The 20,113-nt window shown below is 40.7% G+C and overlaps 1 protein-coding gene across 1 annotated transcript in view; it reads left to right on the forward strand.

Moving 5' to 3' along the window:
- Window positions 1-2,066: 2,066 nt before the first annotated feature.
- LOC129106238 (neurexophilin-2) overlaps window positions 2,067-20,113 on the forward strand; it is a 41,715-nt gene continuing 23,668 nt past the window's right edge. The window contains exon 1 of the mRNA XM_054617606.1: window positions 2,067-2,120. Within this exon, the coding sequence (XP_054473581.1) occupies window positions 2,067-2,120 (54 nt within the window). The remainder of the gene's footprint in view (window positions 2,121-20,113) is intronic.

Genomic DNA, 20,113 nt, shown 5'->3' on the forward strand with positions numbered 1-20,113 from the left:
TATATTTTGGTTCAGGGCCAAATAATATTGAGAGAGACAGTGAAAGTAGTTAAGAATAAAAAAATAAAAAAAAGATATATTGGTGTACTGAATACAAATTGCATACACGCTGTAAATATTTGGAAGAGACAGATAGAAACAGATGAAAAACCAATAAGACAGACAGGTAGATAAACAAACAGATTATTGGTCAGTCAGTCAGTCATTCAGACAGACGGTTATCCAGAAGGGACGCACTTCATCATACACAGGGAGGAAGTCGAGACAGACATTATGTTCTTACAGAAGAGACGTCCGCCAGTCACTCAGTCAGATAGGTATGACTGATTGACAGCGTTCTATAACGCTACACAGACAGACACTCTTAACAATCCAGCTGACAGACACACTGATCTCCACACAGATAAACTCGCGAGACAGGCGAGCAAACACTGTGCATCCCAGATCGGTTAGTTTTTAAAGGTCCACAATCAGGCAGACGGCAGCTGGACGGGCCATCAGGGAGAGATGTGGGGCCGCTCTGCCCCAATATATCCATGCAACATTAATATTTCAAAATTGTTTTTCTGGGAATTTATAGTCTGGCTGGCCGCTGGGCTCCATCACACGCGGTCACCTAAATCAAGCAATTATTAAGGTTTGTGTCTTTGCCTAAGATAGCAATTGTATTCCCATTAGCTCGTATGCTGGAGTTTAAGCTGCCACAAAGAAAGTCACGAGTTACTGTCGATGGTGTAAAGACTTGAATCTTAAAGCAGGTATCCATGCTGTCCTTATTCCAGTTCAACACATAGTTTGTGCTCTATTTATCTATCTATCGCTCTATCTATCTATCTATCTATCTATCTATCTATCTATCTATCTATCTATCTATCTATCTATCTATCTATCTTTTCCTCATGTGTATGAGTACAGTCAGTTATAAAGCCACAAACCTGGTTAAATGGATGTACATTACCATTAGTAATTGGAATAATAGAGGCATACTAAAATAAAGTATTAAGACTGAAGCAGAGTTCATAATGGAGACTTATATGAGAGCTGGTTATAAATAAGGCTTGTGGATAAATCCGATTATTTTCTCAATTAACAGTCCAAGAAATATCATAAAATAGTGAATATTCCCTAGAACCCAATGGGGAAAGCTTCAAATTGCTTGTTTTTCAAATCATCCTTGAAAACCCAAATACTTTCAATTTACAATCATACATGACAAAGAAAAGCAGTGAATAATTACTGAAGAATTACTTAAAAATGAACAATTATCAAATGAACTGTCGATCGAGCAACATATTTATTATACAGACCGTTCTAGCTTTAGTGTGGAACAATGAATGAAATGATACTTCTGAGAAAGTTAGCATCTATCACTCCTATTGTGAGCCAACCTCTTACTTTATTTAGTTGCACTGCACCAACTTTAATGAGTCTAAAACACAATTCTTGAGAATGCTCTCTCTCTGATCAATTGCCGTGACGAGAATAATAGAGTCATTATCCAAACAGTGACAGTGACAGACATCCTACATGCAGCTGTGGTCAGTGTGTTTGAGAGTAAACCAGAGCTGCTGTGAGCCGTGACGCGCGCCTGGACAGAGGGAGAGGGAGGGAGGGAGAGAGAGAGAGAGAGAGAGAGAGGGAGGGGAGAGAGAGATAGATATCATCGCTCCAAACCAAACAGTGAGTATCCCAAAAAAAAAAACACAAGAAGCGCTGGCGATCTTCAATGAAATCCGCTCTTTGCGTCCTCCCTCCAAACTGACTTGGGTCTCCGCGTAAACTTCCTCCAAACGTCCATCATGAGCGCAGACAGACGCCGTGGATGTGCCACATGAGGCGGACCAGACTAACTGAAGACACCGCTCAAAGTTTGCCCGCAGACACCGCCGTGACACTGACCGAACAAACGCACAACTTTGCACCTTTCTTTTTTTTTTTTTCTTCTTCTGCTCTCCTGATACTTTTTTTCCGGTTGGGATTGCTTGGATTCCGCGGTGCTTCTTTTATATGTTCAGCCGGGGAGACGTGTAGTGTTTTCGGGGGTGGTCCGCTATAAGGAAGGTGACATGCAGGTTCTCGGTTGGACCACAGTTCTCCTGTGCCAGTGGATCCTACGGAAGGTGAGTTTATTAGCATCCTGAGAGGGGAGGGGAGGGGGGGGGATAAATAACAAAAATAACAATAATACTCTATTTTTGGATTTAATATCCAAACCACTGAGAGGTGGGGTTCTGCGTTTGGAGAGAGAGACACACCTGCCTTCTCCTGTGAGAGGGTCAGTTTCTTAGAAATCTCTCCGCTGAAGAAAAAAAAAAAAAAAAAAAAAAGAGTACATGCAATAACGTTTTTAAAATGGTAACTCAAAGATTTTTTTTTTTTTTTATCGGAATCAAGACACCTGGATGTTTTACAGTTTGTTTCTGATAGTGCAGTGTTTAAACTGCGGGATCTCCACACAATCTTTGTTGGCTGGAACTTGATTTAAAGTTGTTAAATCCTCACGAGAGCTGTTAATCCTCCAAACAACCCGCAATGGGTGCGTGTCTTTTTTTTTTTGGGCATGAGTGGGACTTTAGCCAGGACTCTCCAGACGCGCAGATTCCTGCTGCCTGAGCGTTTCCCTCCCTGCTCCCGGTGCAGCAGCCTCTCTTATCTGTGGATCTGTTTGCGCTCCCAGCAACTTCCTCTCTAGATTTTTTTCCCTTCAGAAGTTAAACACGCCCGTGGCTTGTTTTATTATCTCGGCATCGCTATGGCAAAGAGTTTGTACAGTTCGTATGGCTCTGATGCTGATGCTGCTGATGATGCTGATGATGATGATGTGTGGTGAAAATGAGTGCGAGTGTGCGTGTATGTGCCCATTATAGTAGAGCGTTTTTTTTCTCCCTGATTGCTTTACACTGACAGCAGTATAATGTAGTCATTTTGATAGAAATATGCACATAACAGAATACAATACAACAGAATACAAGAGAAGGCTGTCTGACCCAGCAGAAACACACCATCTGTACTCAGTGTGTCTCCGGCCTCAGCAAGAAATGAAAGAGAATAAAAACATGACCTTTCACCATGATCCTCCTCTTTTTCTTCTTCCTCACCTCTGACTCCTCCACTTTCCTCCCCCCCTCCTGTTCCTTTCCTTTTTTCTTATCTGTTTTTTTTTTTTTTTGTACAAGATTTCAAAAAGCATCCCTGAAAGCGTGAAACAAGTCTGATTAGCAGATGAACATCACTTGGTTGTAGTGTTGGGACTTCAGAGCTGAGGGGGCGGACGGATGGAGAACCTTTCTTTGTGGCCCACAGTAGTCGGCATATTCTGGCATAAAAACACCCTGTTTGCTGCTGGTATATTGGGGCTGGGTGGTATTGTGACAGGTAATAACACCTACGCTTCTCCTGAAGATTGAATGCAAATCATTTCTGCTGCAAAGTGGGACTGCTGTGCCTCCACCGCATGAGAGTGCAACTCTGGTTCAAGTATTAGGATTGACTTGGTATTAGATTATATCAGCCATGCTTTTCAGTAATGTGCCATTTGAAATTGTGTCGGATCGTTTTTCTTCTCTTTTTTTGTTCGAGGAGTCGGATGGGCATAATAGTCTTGTTTGTTTTATATGCGGTGTAGATGACGCAGCGATTCGGCTGACATAAAATGACAAGTTTCATCCTTGGGAGCGCTATTAGCTTGAGGGATTAATGAGTGAAGAGGTTAAGGAGGCAGTGAAGAAGTGAAGGCAGCATTCGGTAAACAGAGAGGAGAGGAATCAGAGAAGCAGAAGTCAGCCGAGGGGAAGGAAGAAATGGTAACATTAAGCTTCACTCTAACTTAATTTCATAATCTCTTCGAACAAAACCCACTCTTAACGTAGAGGCCAGTTTAAGTACATGTGGAAGTGCATAACTGAGCATTTGCAAGAAGAAGAAAAGGAGACGGGAAGAGAGAGAGTGAGAGAGGACGAGAATCATTTATATTTTCCAACTGCATTAAAAATGGCAAACTTCTTTCATAGATTATTTTTTGAAATGTGTTTTTGAAAAATGTATTTGTTTTAACATACTAGGAGTGGGTTCTCGTATTTCTTATTAAAGAAAAAAATGTAATCCTGCATATTATGTCCAATGGTACAATATTCAAAATGTTTTTTTCCACCTTTTGCTTTGAAACGATATCTACAGTAACAGCACTACAAAAGAAGCAAAGATGTGTGAAAAGCTCCTTTGCTGTTTTATGCTCCCAGTAGGAACAATAGCATTAGCCGGCATCTCAACCTGACAAAATCCTCTTATCTCCCAGCATAAAACAACTAGCTATATACCCCGGGGATATTACAGCGACTGAGTCACTTTAATATCATTATACTGTATATCCTACTTCCTTTGCAATCGAGTCGCATATATTCTGCATAGCTTTGCATTTCAGCCTCCGTCCCGTTGAAATCTGTATGAAAAATACAGCCGAGTGTGTTTCCACGCCTCATGTTCTTGCCCACATTATGTATTCATATTCACGCCATTGTAGGAGACCACAGATTAAACCAGGTGGTTGTTGCCCCCCCCCCCCCCCCCACACACACACACACACACACACAAACAAACACACCCTCTATGTCTTTTTGTTCATCCATCTGTCCGTCCATCATCATCTAAACTGTCAAACGGCCCAGTTTCAACAAGCAGGAGGCTCCACTGTTCTTTAATCTGCGTAAATTATATTCTCTATTCTCAAACCGATTAGATATGTAATCTGTTGAAACATGATGACACAAGCAATCACATTATTGCTATATCTATTGCCTCTGAAATTGTTCCCAGAGATCAAAGCGTTCTTTAACCCAAAAAAAATGGCAAAGATTCATCCAGTGTTTTAATGGATTCTAACATGGTTTGCTTAAGGTTAAGCAACAATCCATTTTTATTTAATTTGTTTTTCTCCCCTTTCAACAGCCCGGTGCCCCATTTTTGACAACCCATTACTTTTAGAAATGATTTATCACTTGCTTGGTGCAGTGAAAAGTTCCACCCCAGGCGTGGTATTAGCCTTAAGGAGAGTGGGATTTAATTTAAATGTGTTAAGATGTCATATATTTTGGACTAATGTAAAATAAAACATCATTATGATCCTGTAGGTTCTGCTTTGTACAAGCACCTGGCATCACTTCAGGTTGAGGGGCTCAGGTACGACTGTAATCTACGAATAAAATTGCATTTTTTTGTGATTTAATTAAAACACAAAGATTGATATATATAATATCTGCATCATAATCCAATTTATATTCTGCAATTTATTCAGGATCCGGTAATAATAATGAAGGCAAACAGCAGGCAAAAAAACAAGTACTACGCTGCCAGAATTCAATTACAAACAACGTGTGCAGCCTTGTGTTTGACTGACAGCTCCACTGCACTTGAGCTTCCAAGACAGGGAGCATTATGTCTGAAATTATTGATAAGGTGATGGTATTATTTTTAAGGCAAAGGAAGAGAAACCCAGAACATATTCAGGTCCTCTGACAGTTGCTGCTGCTGCTGCTGCTGCTCTCTGCTGAAAAGGCCTGTTGCTGATGTTTGGGTCTCTTCCTGTTGGAGTCAGCAGTTCATGTTGGATATAAGGATGTTAAAGGAGTTCCTGGGTCAGAGATTAAGCTACTAAATGCATTTCATTGCTTTTTTTTTGTTGAGAATCTGTAGTTATTTCAGGAAGAATCCTCACCTCTAGCGAAAGTGCACCTTAAAATAAAAGTAGCATTGTTGCACTGTGAAAATACTCCATTACAAGCTCAACTCTTGCATTAAAAGTACTACTTAAGTAAAAGTATATAAGTATTATAATCAGATTGTACATAAATTATCAAAAGAAAAGGTGTTCGTAATGCAGAAGAATAACCTCTCTGAGTGGTACCGTCATGGTGGGGTGGGCCGGCAGCAGGGAAGGACCCAAACGCAGATGAAACAGATGAGGCAGCAGGATGAATGTGGTGATTTATAGAAAATGGCTCACAGGCTGAGTGTCCAAGAGGCAGGCAGGTAACAGGTAATGAAAACTCCATACAGCAAAGATGATGAAGCGACAAAGGAACAAAGGAAGTGGGCTGTTATAAGTAGTGAGTGACTGATGAGGGAAGTGGGAGCAGGTGAGTGTATGAATGAGGAAGTCTAGTGAAGAAGACTGAAAAGGCAAATCATTTATATTGATAAGAAGGGAAAGGCTATTGGCTTTTAAGAAGATTTTATCTAACTTTTAACGCTGGTTCCCTCGACAAAAAGCCAATGGGATTTGTCCATTTCATTTTGGATTAATGCAGAAAAAAAGCTCTGTGGCAAACAAATGTTTATGAAACTTATATGTTCTGTTCAACAAGATAATCTTCATATATGAACTCCACTTTAATAATTTTTGAAGCATGAATGCAATCAACAGATGAAAAAAGCTAACGTTAGGCTATAAACAAACTTCACCACAGTCACATGACTTCACTTTACCGCCAGAAATCTTTTTTTGTTGTGATGACGTTAACTAATCTCATTTAGCCACTTGTTAGCAACGGCCACTTTAAAGACACGTAAAAGCTTTTCAATTCACGAATTGGATATTTACTGACGTATTTAGTACTGTAGAGCAAAGTGTTAAAATCTCTTATGTTAACCAAAGACTTTATTTCAGGCATCTAACCAAAAACCTTATTCAAAAAATCCCACTGACTTTGAGAGGAGAGAACCATAAGTGCAAAAGTGCTGACTAATTCCTGGGTTTTAACACTCAAAAGATGCCCTGTTAATAACCTGTTGTTTGGGTACAGAGACGTTAATAAATCTGCCACTGCCCATGGGTGTGCTTTAAGATAATAAAAGTGCTAGTTACAGTACCTCAAATTTGTACTTACATTCCACTACTGTTTGTCCCTCTGACAGAAAATAAAGTACAGTAGGTTTTTTATAATAATAATAATACTTCTACATTTAACTGCATAAGTCCTGTTTTTGTGTTACTTTGGTTGTTGCTGCAAGAAAAACAAGAAGAGAGTAAATCAGGAGGACAGGATCAAGTTTGTGTGTTGGTCTAAAGTCCATGTCTAATATATCTCAAAGTGTTTCTAGAAACGTTCAAAGATAAATTCACATAAATGGGAGAAGAACACAAATGAGAGCATAATAAGGGAGTGGACTTTTCTTTTCCAGACACTTGGAAAATAAATGTGTTCCCATTTCAGCGTTACCAAAAAGCTCCTTTCTCGCCCATGTGGAGAACAGCAGATGTGTCTCAGGTTTAAATGCAGAGGCAGATCACACTTCTTCGGGCAGACAGGAAGCAGCTGGGCCGAGGTGCTGTGGTGTTTTCACTGTCACACATGCAACTGGCTCTGGAACAAATCTAAGGGTTGGCTCCTTGAACTTCTTAAAATCAAGACCCAAAATTGTGTCACAAAATGTTCCTTCTGACCCGTCCATTACTCTGTCTGCGCTACATTTGAGATGTTTCTCTCACATTACAGGTTATCCTGTTTACTATTAAAGCAGTTTTCTGAGTAATCATGTTGCACCTTTTAGAGCAATGGCGATGAAAGAAGCCAAAAACACAAATCTACAGTCAGTGCAATGACACTGTTTCATTAAAGCAGTATAATCATGTTCACTTGGTGTGAACAAAAGTGTGAACAAAAAATACGTTAGTTTGATTGATTTTAAAACTTTTTTCAGTGTTACAGATATAACTAAACATCTTATTTCCTAACTTTTTGATAATGAAAAGTTGCCATTAACAAAAAAAGTGCCAATAATATCATCTTTGATTATGAAAGCAAACCAGGTCTGATAAATTGTGATATACACATTGGAGCTTTTCCTGTTCATGTGAGATCATTTTGGCTATAAAATGATAAAAACAAATATGTACAGTTTCTGTGTAACAATTTAGTCATGATGCAGAAACATTTCTTTTTTGTTTTTTTTGTATGTCTTGAGTTCAATGTGAAACTGTTCCTTCCTCAATTAAATAAATACTTTATTTTATTTTCAAATTTAGCTGTTTTTTGTAGCACCACCATCAGGAGAATTATTCCCACAATTTAGGTTGTATCATCTCAGATAATACTGACCAATCTATCAGACTGTGGTGGATTTACTTCTACAATCATTGGATTCATACACTCACGCAGATTATGTTCTAAAGTTGAAGTGAATGTGATATATATATATAAAATAAAGATAAAATGAAATTGGTGACATTTTGGACAGATCTGGAAAAACACGACATGAAACTCCATCTTGACTGGTTGGCGGAGGCATACAGCCGTGAATGCTGTAATTTTAGTTTTGTAATATTTAGAAAAATGAATATTAAAATCGTACTATGGGCCCCCCAACTGTTTAATTGGCTGGCAATCACCTATACCCGCTCTGCTCTGGTCCGACTGGGGTTACAGTGCCACAGGGAAAGTGAGGGGATAACCAAAGCCATGATGACTCAACCACCGGGGGACATCAACATCTGTTCAAAATTTCAGTGCAACAGACTGGCAATGCCATGCTTAGAGCCACGCTAGCGTGGACGAAGATACCAGCAAAAAAACAAGGCTTTTGACCATCGATCCAGGTCACTTAATTAATATCTGCATTCTAAGACCAATAAATGTTGATGGAGTGATGTTAGTTGTCCTCTAAATCAGCCAGTCATGAGCAGAAGGTGGAACAGGAGGCCCTGTGTACAAACACAGTTAAACTCACCACAGTTAAATGATCTGTTGGCTCCCTCCTTTCAGACTGGTGGTAATATCTCCTGTTATGCTCAGTCAAACAGCAGAATGATTTATGTTAATATTCTTGCAGTTTGCCGCTTTGTTTTTACATCACCTGGCTTTTTTTTACAGTGCTTTAGGCTACTTATGTTGTGAGGTATTTGCTCTCCTTTTATTCTATGGCTTAGCTGTTTTTATACTTCTTTCTAAATAAATGGGTTTTTTTTTAAATAGGAAAAGGTACTCGTAATGAGAGAAGACAGGATTTTGAGAAAAATCTTGTTAATTTTTCTGTTTAATTTTACAAACTAGCCTCCAGCTGTCATAAGAGTCTTGCTTTGGTTGACTTGGTTGTGAATGCCAGATGGTGGGCTTTCACATAACTGCAAATAACGTTGGCAATTGGTTGACGCTTTTATGTTGGAAAGAAAAATATGGAAATCAGAGAAGCAGAAGCAGACAACTTGAATAAAACGCCTCCTCCTGTCTCGTCTGGGCTCTTGTGGCGTTATAGAAAGCTAAAGTTAATATAAAATGTCTTTCATATATTAACAGTTTATGGCATTATGGCAATGATCAGATACAACAAAACCTATTTCCATCTGTTTTTTGTTCAATGATTTACTATCCTTACTGGCTGAATTAAGTCTCTGTATGTGTGGTGTATGTCATTTTGAAATAAGTGGAACAAATTTGGGAATAACAAAAAATATAAAGTATTTAATCATGGTGCCTGCATATATAAAACTTGTCACATGTAACTGACGGGATGAAAAATTAACTGCATTCATGCTGAAAATGGGAATGTTTTAATGGCTGCACAGATTGTGTTTGCATAGTTCATAGTTGTTTAGTTACTCTAAATACCATTCCAGGTGTACATAACCTAATCAGAATATCTCAATTTCTATTTTTTTTGTACAGTTTATGGGGATGTCAGTATTTTTGCAGGGTTTGGTTGTCCAGCCAAACAAGTACCCAATTAAACTTGCATCAAAGCAAAAAAACGTGTTGCGTAATGTCAAGGCTGTCATAAAGGGATGAGGAATACAGTTTGTATAATTCAGAAGGCATATAAGTCCTGCTTCAGCTCATGAATTTAAAACCAATGTGTAGCACTGGTTTTATTCGATCAAGAAGGAAGGCTGATCCTTATGTCTCACTTCTAAAAAAATCTGGGTGATTGTTAATGTGAATTTTTTAAACCCTTTAAACCCCTCCTTAATATGTCAAAACAATCCAACTCTAGACTAGATCCTTGACTTTAGTAAAAGTAGAAATACAGGAGCCCCTCGTTATTAGTGGGGTTACAGCAGTAGCTGGCCGTGCATTTTACACCTAGGCCTTCAGTGATGTCCTACCTGAATTAATCCACCTCTTAATGCCATCATTATGACACCATGGTTCTAGAAACTATACATTTAGACAGAAACGCATTATAACTGGGCGTTGCATAACCTTAACATAGTCAAGTACAACAGAGTTATATTAATATTTCCGAAGCATTTAAAATCAATAAATCCGCATTTACAATTAAGAGTGTTAAACTACCAGCTTTAAGATCACTTGGATACTATCAAAACGTTAAAATAAAAGGCGCTTTTAAGGGAATAGTCCAAGAAGTTTTATTAAGTCCACCAATAGTATGTGAGCTTTAACAAGTTTGTTCACTAAACAGCGCATTGTTTCATTTAAGAAACGTGACGATAAAGACACAAACTATTCACTGAAAATAAAAGAAAACAAACAAATAATTTGCATTTGTTCTTGAGAATATATTTGCGACAGTGGTGAAGTACTAGTGTATTCCTAGCCTTGAATGTCCACTTTGATATAGGTTAAGCCAAAACAATTCAACAAGTCTCCTTGAGTCCTTTCACTGCAGGCACAGCTGAGCCAGTGCGCCACACACATCATCTCTGGAAGCATCAAGCATTTATTTTTTATATATTTGTCATTTTATTTCGTTTATATTTATTTAATAAAAACATCAATTAAATGCTTTGTACTCACCAAAACAACTGAGTATTCCCCAAAACACCTGCTTATTTGAACACAAAATCCATCCTAGCATCCTCCCTAGCATCCTCGCTAGCATCCTCGCTAACATCGGGGTTGGCCGACCTCTTCTCACGATGTCTAACTTTTCTTGAAAAGTCCGTCTTGAAAATGTAAGTATATCTGCGACCAAATCGATCTCTTCTCCTCCATCAGCCATCGTGGGTTGAAAAAAACCAGCTTGTAGATCTACACGAATTAGCTCGTTCGGGTTCACTTTGCTAGCTCTGCGTAGCTCCGCCTCTCACTAGTGCGTATCTAATCAAAAGGCGTGCACGCGCTGACGTTATTGTACGCCTGCTAGCTGGCCCCGGTGTCGCCAACTCGAAATCTGATTGGTTAACACCACAGTTTCGCTTCCGTTCACTTTAAGCTACAGGCGCCCGCGCTGTTGATTCTGAAGGCCTAAGGGCAGATTTCTTGGACCCTAGCAACACATGATGGCTGCAATATGATTGGATAAAAGCTCTAACATAAAGGCCAGCCCTCCGATCTCGACCTGAGGCTGGAAGCAGCGCAACCAAGAGGAAAGCTATAAAATGAAGAGAATAGCCTATGGGGAATAATTTAATACATATTTGTGGAAAAAATATATAATTTATATTCTGATGATGTTTAGGCCAGCAGAGAAGGCCTTGCTGGCCCTGACGACCCGCCACTGGGTTACAGTGCATGTCATATCACCGCATTATCCCAGATTCAATTCCCACCTTTCGTTGCATTCCTTCCTCCACCTTCACCACCTCATTTCTACTCTGTCCTCTGTCAAATACAGGCGAAAAAATACCAAAAAGACAAGAGAAAAAAAGCAATAATGCAACAGCGTTCATTTTCAAGTAAATGTCTTGAATTCAGAATCTCAAAGCTATAATATGTAGCCACATTGTCAGTTTATGTTTGTTAGCACAGCATTCAAACTTACGACTCCTGTAAAGTGAGCGAGAGAGGGAGGGAGAGAGAGCACAGTGGTGGTGGAGCGAGCTAGAGAGTGAACTAAGAGAGGGGCTGTTAATAATAAGAACATACTGTGAATCAGGAGAATTAAATGTTATTTTCTAAATGTTTCACGTGATGACGTTTTAAAACACAAATAAACACATACACACCTCCTCACACACCTGCGCCAAGGTGCCGGATTTGAAAATAATGCAGCCCAAGGTGTCTTGAAGTGAATATACAGAAGTATTATCAGTATTATCTGACTGTCACTATGGCAAAGTGCTAAACAAAGTCATCTTTTCAATTTAACACTTTATTCAATAATTTAACATCATTAAATTACATTTATTAAAGGAGAAGAAAAAAAAATGTAAATTCAAGGTGAGAATAAAAATCGTTCCTTTAATTCATACCAGCAGGAACAAACCCAGTCAGTGTAGGCTTAAACATCCATCCATCTTCCGTAACCGCTTATCCAGTTAAGGGTCGCAGGGGTGCTGGAGCCGATCCCAGCTGTCAATGGGCGAAGGCAGGGTACACCCTGGACAGGTCGCCAGTCTGTCACAGGGCAGACATATAGAGACAAACAACCATTCACACTCACATCCACACCTACGGGCGATTTCAGAGTCATCAATTAGCCTAACCTGCATGTCTTTGGACTGTGGGAGGAAGCCGGAGAACCCGGAGAGAACCCACGCTGACACGGGGAGAACATGCAAACTCCACACAGAAGGTTGTCTAGCCCGGGAATTGAACCCAGGACCCTCTTGCTGTGAGGCGACAGTGCTAACCACTACACCACCGTGCAGCAGGCTTAAACATAATAACATAAAATATCCCTGACCTGTTTTTTTGGAAAAATTTGCTCTTGAGTTTCGGTGGAAACACGGCCACACAGAGAAAGAAGCAGGACACCGGGCTCCACATCAGACCACGGCAGGCAGTTTCTCTGCCAGGATAGTCTGGAGGAGGAGGCCTGTGGACAGCTGCTGCCTCAACCCCAAGAGGGTCTCGCGTCTCATGGCCTGACCGGGCGCCCAGCCTCCAACACGGCTCTCTATGAGACTGCCAGCTTGGGCCGTGGAGGAGGAAGCGGTGATGTTGGAGATTGTTGGTGGGCTGAGACTATAGAGAGCAAACAGGAGGTCTGTGAAACTCCATGTTTCTCATTGTTCTAGGTCATGTATCATTATGCTTCTCTATAATTTTTCCTCATAGGCCTTCCTACTGACTCAACTTCTGTTTCCTTTGTATCCTCTGTTTGCTCTCTCCCTCTCTCTCTGCCTCTCCTCTCTACCTGAGTGAAGGGAAGGAGGATGAGGACAGAGCAGGCAAAGCACATATAGAGGTCCAGGTCAAGATAACCACACCTGATCTGCCTTGAACTGAGCTCTGCCCGCACTGCAGAACACACACTCGCATAGCATTTTAATGCATCCCGGCCTGCCCCAATGGATGGGCTAGCGTTATTACAATAGTACTGTGTATGACTCACCAACCCTTATGGAGCGACTGTGGAAAATTGCTCCCTGAGATGAGTTGTGGGGGGCAAAGAAGAGAGAATGCACGAGGAGACGATAATGTCTGAAAAGGAATCATCTCCAAAATATTACTCATTCTGTTTACAGAAAAAAATATAGTGGCACAAGTCGTGCATGTATAGAATGGAGAGATGATAAAAACAAATTATCCCCAAGCACAGGCATAAACACACGTATACAACCAAGGTATTCCTATACAGGGTACATGAATACCCGATTGTTCATGTTGTCATGACCAAGGTTTGATAGAGAAAGAGCTTATCTATTACAGCGCAATTACCATTGAGTTACTATATGGCCATGATGGCAGAGGGGAGAAAATGAACACTTAGCTGCAGCCGATAAAGGGACATTACAGCTGGCCGTGTCGTGGCCCTGTATCGCTGTCTGCTAAGAGGGCACACATCCATCACCGCACCGTGTCCTGAACAGAGCCGGGCAGGAGGAAGGAGGAAGCTCCAAAGACTTCATCCATCCCCTCTCCTTCTAAATGTTGACTGAAACTCAGAGTGACACCAAAATGTTTGAGTACACTTTTAAAGTTACTTACTGTAGACATTAGGGCTGGGCATTTGTAATTACTTGTAAAGGCATTCGTGATCCCCAGAGGATGACCCCATATGATTTTGGAGATCCCTTAACTTTTCCTCTAGAGCCATCATCAGGTCATAATTGTTTCAAGCACTTTGATTTATGACCAAATACCAGCAAAACTAAAGGTATTCCCATCAGCCTCAGTGGTAGTTTGTGTTTAGTGCTAACCAGCAAATTTTAGTATCATGCAAAACAAAGATGTTGAACATGGAAAACATTATATCTGCTAAATATCATCATGGTAACATGCTAATGTTAGCATTTAGCTCAAAGCATCACTGTCAGTGGATCTTCTCAGTGCCACTAGCATGGCTGGGGACCCTTAAGTCTACGATGACCAGACGTCCAAGTTTGTTTGTTTGTCCCAGGTTCATATCGGCTTTCTCAAATCCCGACAAATATCTGTAAAACACTAAAATATCCTGGTTTTCGTCACAATTAAGATGACAATAGTATTTACTATGTAATTCTTGTTTCAAGCACTTACATAGGCGTTTATCATGTTTTGTCCCACTCAGTATTACCTTACCCAATATAAAAACAAACAATGCACCACAAGTCTGAACACTGATTTGTCTGTATGTTTTTAAATCAATCATCTTATTACAAAACTCAACGGTTAGTGTTTTAAGTGTATTAATATACTGAGAGCCGAAATAATTGTTCCCTATACTGATGAGCCTCTGGTGCGTTCGTGTGTTAGTGCATGAACTTGTGGTCCACTTAAGGCTCCTGGTTTGGAGTTTTAAAATATGGTCACCCTACTTTAGTATTGTTGCAATATTTAGTATTTGATTACTTTGGAGTGTTAAGAAAAACATGTTTATATTTCTCAATACATGGCATGGAAAATAAGTATTGTTCTGGTACTGAACTGAAAATCAGGTATCATGTTGGCACTGGTATTGAAAAGTTGCAAGTTATTGTGAATCAAAACACTTCTGCTTTTTTGGGCGGTTTTGAGTTTGTTTTCTCTAGTTATGTAATTAACTATTAGTTTGCTGAGTCTCCACTGCGGTTTTGTTGTTGTTGTTATCCTCTTTTGCATGACTTAATAAATAACGCAGCAGGGGGAGATCTGGGTGTAAAGTGGTCAGCCCTACTTTGGATTGCTCTACTGGTGTTGCTCCACTTTGAGAGGTCCCCAGTCATCCTCGTGATGTGAGCGGTGTGTTAATCTCTCTCCGTCTCCTTCCCTCTCTCTCTCCCTCCCTCCCTCCCTCTCTCTCCCTCCCCCTCTGTTTTTCCTGGATGCAAGGAGCGAGGTTGAGCTTTGGAGATAAATCACATCAGAATGGACACTTGGCTTCTGATGATGGGCACCGTGTTTGTTTCATACATGCATGATGAGTAGCTCGGCTCTCGGCGGGGGCCACCAGTTATGGCATCCCGCCGCTGCCCGTGGTCAATGTGTTGCCTAGACTCGGCTCCCCCTGGGAGAAAACACACACTGTGCTTGCTATTTGATAAAGCAGTGTGTATTCCGATGCGTTCACGTGTATTTACTGGTGCGAGAGACAAGCAGGAGAACTGAACATGGGCTCACACAGAGTGCGGAATTGTTGAGGAGAAAAAGAAAATGTGTGTGCGTTGGTGTGTGGTTGTTAACGTGCACGATTTGAAATTACCGCTATATATACTGTAGATTCAGGTGTTTGATTTATTTTCCTACACATGCGAGCAATATTTGTAAATGATTGTAGCACACATAGTATTAAACAGCCTTGGGGGTTTTCACAAGGTCCGATGATTAATAGTGACACACCCAGGGGAGAAATATAGAAAAGGATTTCTGTGCATGTAATGAAATATTAATTGTAATCCGAGTGACACCAAATATCATAACTCACGGTGCAGACAGCAGAGAGCGCTCAGGGTCAGCTCGGTGTAAGGATCCCGCCACAGATGAGACTGTGGAGGAGGGAGGGATTCGTTTTTTTTGTTGTTTTTTTTAATAATTTTTTTATATCTCCAGCATTGCCTGTAATGCATTAATTCAGACATGCATTGAATATATTGGAGAACAGAGGCAGGGTGAGAGGGAATAAAAAAGAGGAGACACAGGTATGGTGACCCCTCTGCTAAGCCTCCGTATGCACTGAACCTCAGCATCTTAATAAAAAAGAGATCCTGCGGAAATCTGCTGCACAATTTCAGGGATTTCATGTTTCTTTTTTTTAAGAAGACATGTAATAATGGCGTCTTGTTCGCATTGTTGTTTGTCCTTTTACGATTTCGGGAGCTACTGTACATGGTCTGCATTATTGACATGAAAGAAAGACAATATGCTTCTACTAGCTGTGATTTTTCTTTTTTTTTTGAAGGCAGGTTTTGTTTTTCCTGCAGTGTTCTCCCCATGTCAAAACTTTCTTTATAGATATTGTTTCCTAGACTCAAGCTTAATGGAGATTTCAGTGGAGAAGCGAGCACTCTGCAGAACCGTTTGGTCACAGATTGCTGGCTCCTCTCTCATTCTACAGTCCTTCTCAGTCTTTTCTCTCTCGCTGTCTTTCATCTTACACCTTTCTCACCCGCCACCTGCCTGTCACAACCCTCACAATCGGGCATCTGTCCTTCACTCCGTCGCCCCATTTCTCCTCTCGCATGTTTTTTTCCACATCCTCCTCGCTCCCGCTCCTCCCCCCTCGCCTTGATACTGGTCATGCCTGGCCCCGCAACTACTTTTGTGTCTGATTAAAATGTAGCCCAGGACGATATAAAATATGTGAGGAGAATTTCATAGTTTCAGCTTCCAGCTCCAAATGCTCTGATAGCTTGGTGCTGGTGGAGAGGAGATTTGCGTTTTTTGTTTTTTTTTCCTCTCCTGGTGGTTTCTGGCTCCAGTCACCATGTTTCTCTCTGGGTGTTTCTGGATCAAGACATGGCAGTTCTCGCTGCTGAATTATATAAAATCTCTGCTTGGTTTTTAGTTAATTAGCCCGAGCAACGAAGAAGCAGGGGGGATGGGGAGATTGATGGCAAGAGGGAAGGAGTGGTGTGTGCGGAGGCGGCGAGGGTAGACTTTCCTTCCTTTAACTCGGTCCAAGTTGGCCCAAAGGAGGTCGCTGGGGAGGGAGTCTAGGTCAGGACTAAGGAAGGAGAAGAGTTCAGAGCAAACTGAACTCGAAGCAGTGTGGGCAAAAGGGGAACATCTGAAAACTGTCAAACATCTTAACTACCCTCACATTGGCAAATTTGATCACGATACTCCTCATGCAGAGCTTAACTGTCAGCGTGTGTTAGAGGACCTTGACATGCATGTTTTTGATCTTATTACAGATTCTGAACAAGAGAATTATATGTTGAAGGGCTGTAGCTGTCAGTGAGGAAGTTAATATGGGAGTAGCCTTGTAGAAACATCCACAAATTTAGTTCACTCACCGCAGTCTGACAAGGCTCACGATGTGTTTGTTTGGGTTAGAGGCAATATCAGCTGGTGTAGACCAAAATCTCTTTGTTGATGATTGGATCGACCCAGGGCAGGACTGCCCATCTGGCAGAGCGGCCACTTTCCCGGTGGGCCGACGTGCCTTTTAGGCTGAAACAACTGTCTTTTTTTTCTTTTTCTTTGTCTGACCGGCCCATAAAACAGGTAGATCGCCCCATTGTTTTAATTTTATTTTCTAAATTGACAGTGAAGAGGGGATGATGATAGAGAAACGTGCCTATATGTCTTTATCTGGAAAACACCGGTGGCAGCAACTTCACGATTGCGCAGTAAGCAATAAAATGTCCACCGAAAACGCTGTATTTTTGAGTTAGGGTCATTTCTGAAGAACGCCTGGAAGGAATTTCTTCAATTTTGGCACTAACCTGAATGCATACATGTCACTCACTTGGCTCTTGTTATAGTTTGAACTGTCAGAATGTCATTGAAGATATCTTGAATTTGTGTTCAGGCCGTAAGTTAATTGGAGAAAGTATGGAATTCACTTTTCAGAAAATGTTATTGTAGCTATACTGTATATATATACAACTCTCTGGTATATTCTTAAGAGTCAAAATGTAATTAGAGATAATTCAAATAGAGTTTTTACTGGTAATAAATGCATTGTGAATGTTCATTCATTCATTCATTATCCATATCCTGTTAAGGGTCGCGGGGGGGGCTTCAAAAACTATTTCCAAGGAGGAGAATAAAACCATCTGTCTCAACTTTGAAGTTAACATTAACGAAATGTTCTTAAAGTGCTCAGGAATATGGAATTTTAAACATCTAAGACATCTAAGTTCATGACAACTGGGCGAAGTAGTTCACAGTTGTTACTTATCTTTCACTCAGACTTTGAATAAGAAGTTATGTTTGGAGAAAACAGTCATAGGGGTAATTTGTAAAGCACTTACAGACGATGTACGATGTAGGTTATCATTTTGTTGGTTTTGTTTTATCTGACATAGTTTCACAATCCAAGTTTGTGGATTAAAGTGTCAAATCATGTTCGATTTTAGACCTGCAATGCTTTTTGTAGTTACGTGTTAGTTCGGATTTTATTTTATTGTGAAAGTTTAACAATATTAATACATAATGGAAAAAATTGAGCTTGTGGGGCTAGAATACCATTAGTCAGATTGTGAGGATTTTTTTTTCAAAAGTGTCACCATTTCAATGTAGCTTTAAATAACTGTCCTTTCCGTTTTTAAAACCTTTATGTATTACCAGCCCCAGCGAGCTCACAACAACTCTGCCCTCTTAAATCAAGACCAGTGAATGAAACTTCAGGTTGTGACGCAAATTCAGCAGACCTCTTCACTCATTCTGAGTCACAGCTGGATCCCACACGCTAAAATGAAAAAAAGATATAGCTTTCTCTCTGTGTGTCCTGGTCAGAAAACCCCAGATTGGAACCAGTTTCCTGAAGCCACAGTTCACTCCACTCACCGGATGTCAGCCTCCCGTCTGCAGACACTTGGACCATACCCCAACCTGCATGTAGCGACATGACCAGTCAGTGACAGCGACATAATGTGGCACCTAGAGAAACAGACGGACAGAGAATGAGGGCTGGGAAGTGACAGACTAGACGGAGAAACGGACACATATGCTGCACCAGCGAGAGGCCGGACGCCTCCCTGCAGACAGCTGTGCTTCTGTGTGTTCAGCTGGGGAGAGTGTGAACAATGTAATGCAGCACAAACAAAGAGGGCATCAGCAGAATCAGTGTAACCTCCTGAAGGATCCAGCGGGCAACGCTGATCAGACTCTTCTTCTTCTTCTTCTCCTTATGACTTTGGGCAGAGAAGTTGGCAGCAGAATAACCTTAAACTGTCAGTGCATGTCTGCTGTAGTGATATATGTTGCATGAGTGACTGCGTGAAGTTCAACCAACTACAGTTTAGGGACGAAAAGTCAGTGAACGCTTGGATGAATCAAGTTAATTTGCAAGCTCTGTGATGCATTCGATTCATCCTGTACACACTACAGGACTTTAGAAGTCTTTATTTCTTTCATTCTCTTTTTTTTTGTTAGCAAACTTTTCAGTTGTAAACCGATGTCCCTATTTTCTATGTTTAAAGTCTGAAATTAAATTGTTTGGGGTTTCTTTCTGCTACAGGGTGCAGATCCGCTCTGTAAATTCCATGTCCTGTGTGTTATTTTAAGAAAAAAAATACCCGAAAGGGAACCATTTATATTTCATATTTTTGGTTTCATGACAGTGTGCCCAGTCTGTTCAGACTGTTGCTACTCTGTCGACACAGACAGACATGATTTGCATTTGTTTGTTTGTTTACATTGTCAATCAAACACAGACACTGGCCAACCCACTCAGAGGCCCGATGAATGAAGGAGCATTTCTGATCTACTCCTTCTCTACAGATCTTCTTTAGATAGCTCTTTTTTCATTCATTTTACTATTCTTTGTTCCCTTCTTAGATCACCATTAGCTTTCACAACATGTTGGTTTTTCCTCCTGGGGTCTATATTTTTTTTTCCTAGTAAAACCATTCAGTTTGAAAATCACATTGATATTGATTTTTTACTGCAAAATGGAAGGATTTTGGTGATTTTAATGTGGCCTTAAAGGGATACTGTTGCCAGTTTGCTTTGTGTCAACGCAATGTCTGCAGATAAATGGTGTTTGGTTCCGTCCATGTGGCATCTCGCTCTTTTGCCGGTGGACTTTTGCTGGTGGATGGGCAGGGAGATCCATGCGCTGGCTGGTCAGGGGGGGTGTTTGACGCTGTTCTGGTGCCGTTTGTCTGCACACACTGTGATGACACAGAGTGGATAAAAATCTGGAGATTTCC

The sequence above is a fragment of the Anoplopoma fimbria genome, chromosome 17, assembly GCF_027596085.1.
Source record: "Anoplopoma fimbria isolate UVic2021 breed Golden Eagle Sablefish chromosome 17, Afim_UVic_2022, whole genome shotgun sequence".
In the NCBI taxonomy this organism is placed as follows: domain Eukaryota; kingdom Metazoa; phylum Chordata; class Actinopteri; order Perciformes; family Anoplopomatidae; genus Anoplopoma; species Anoplopoma fimbria.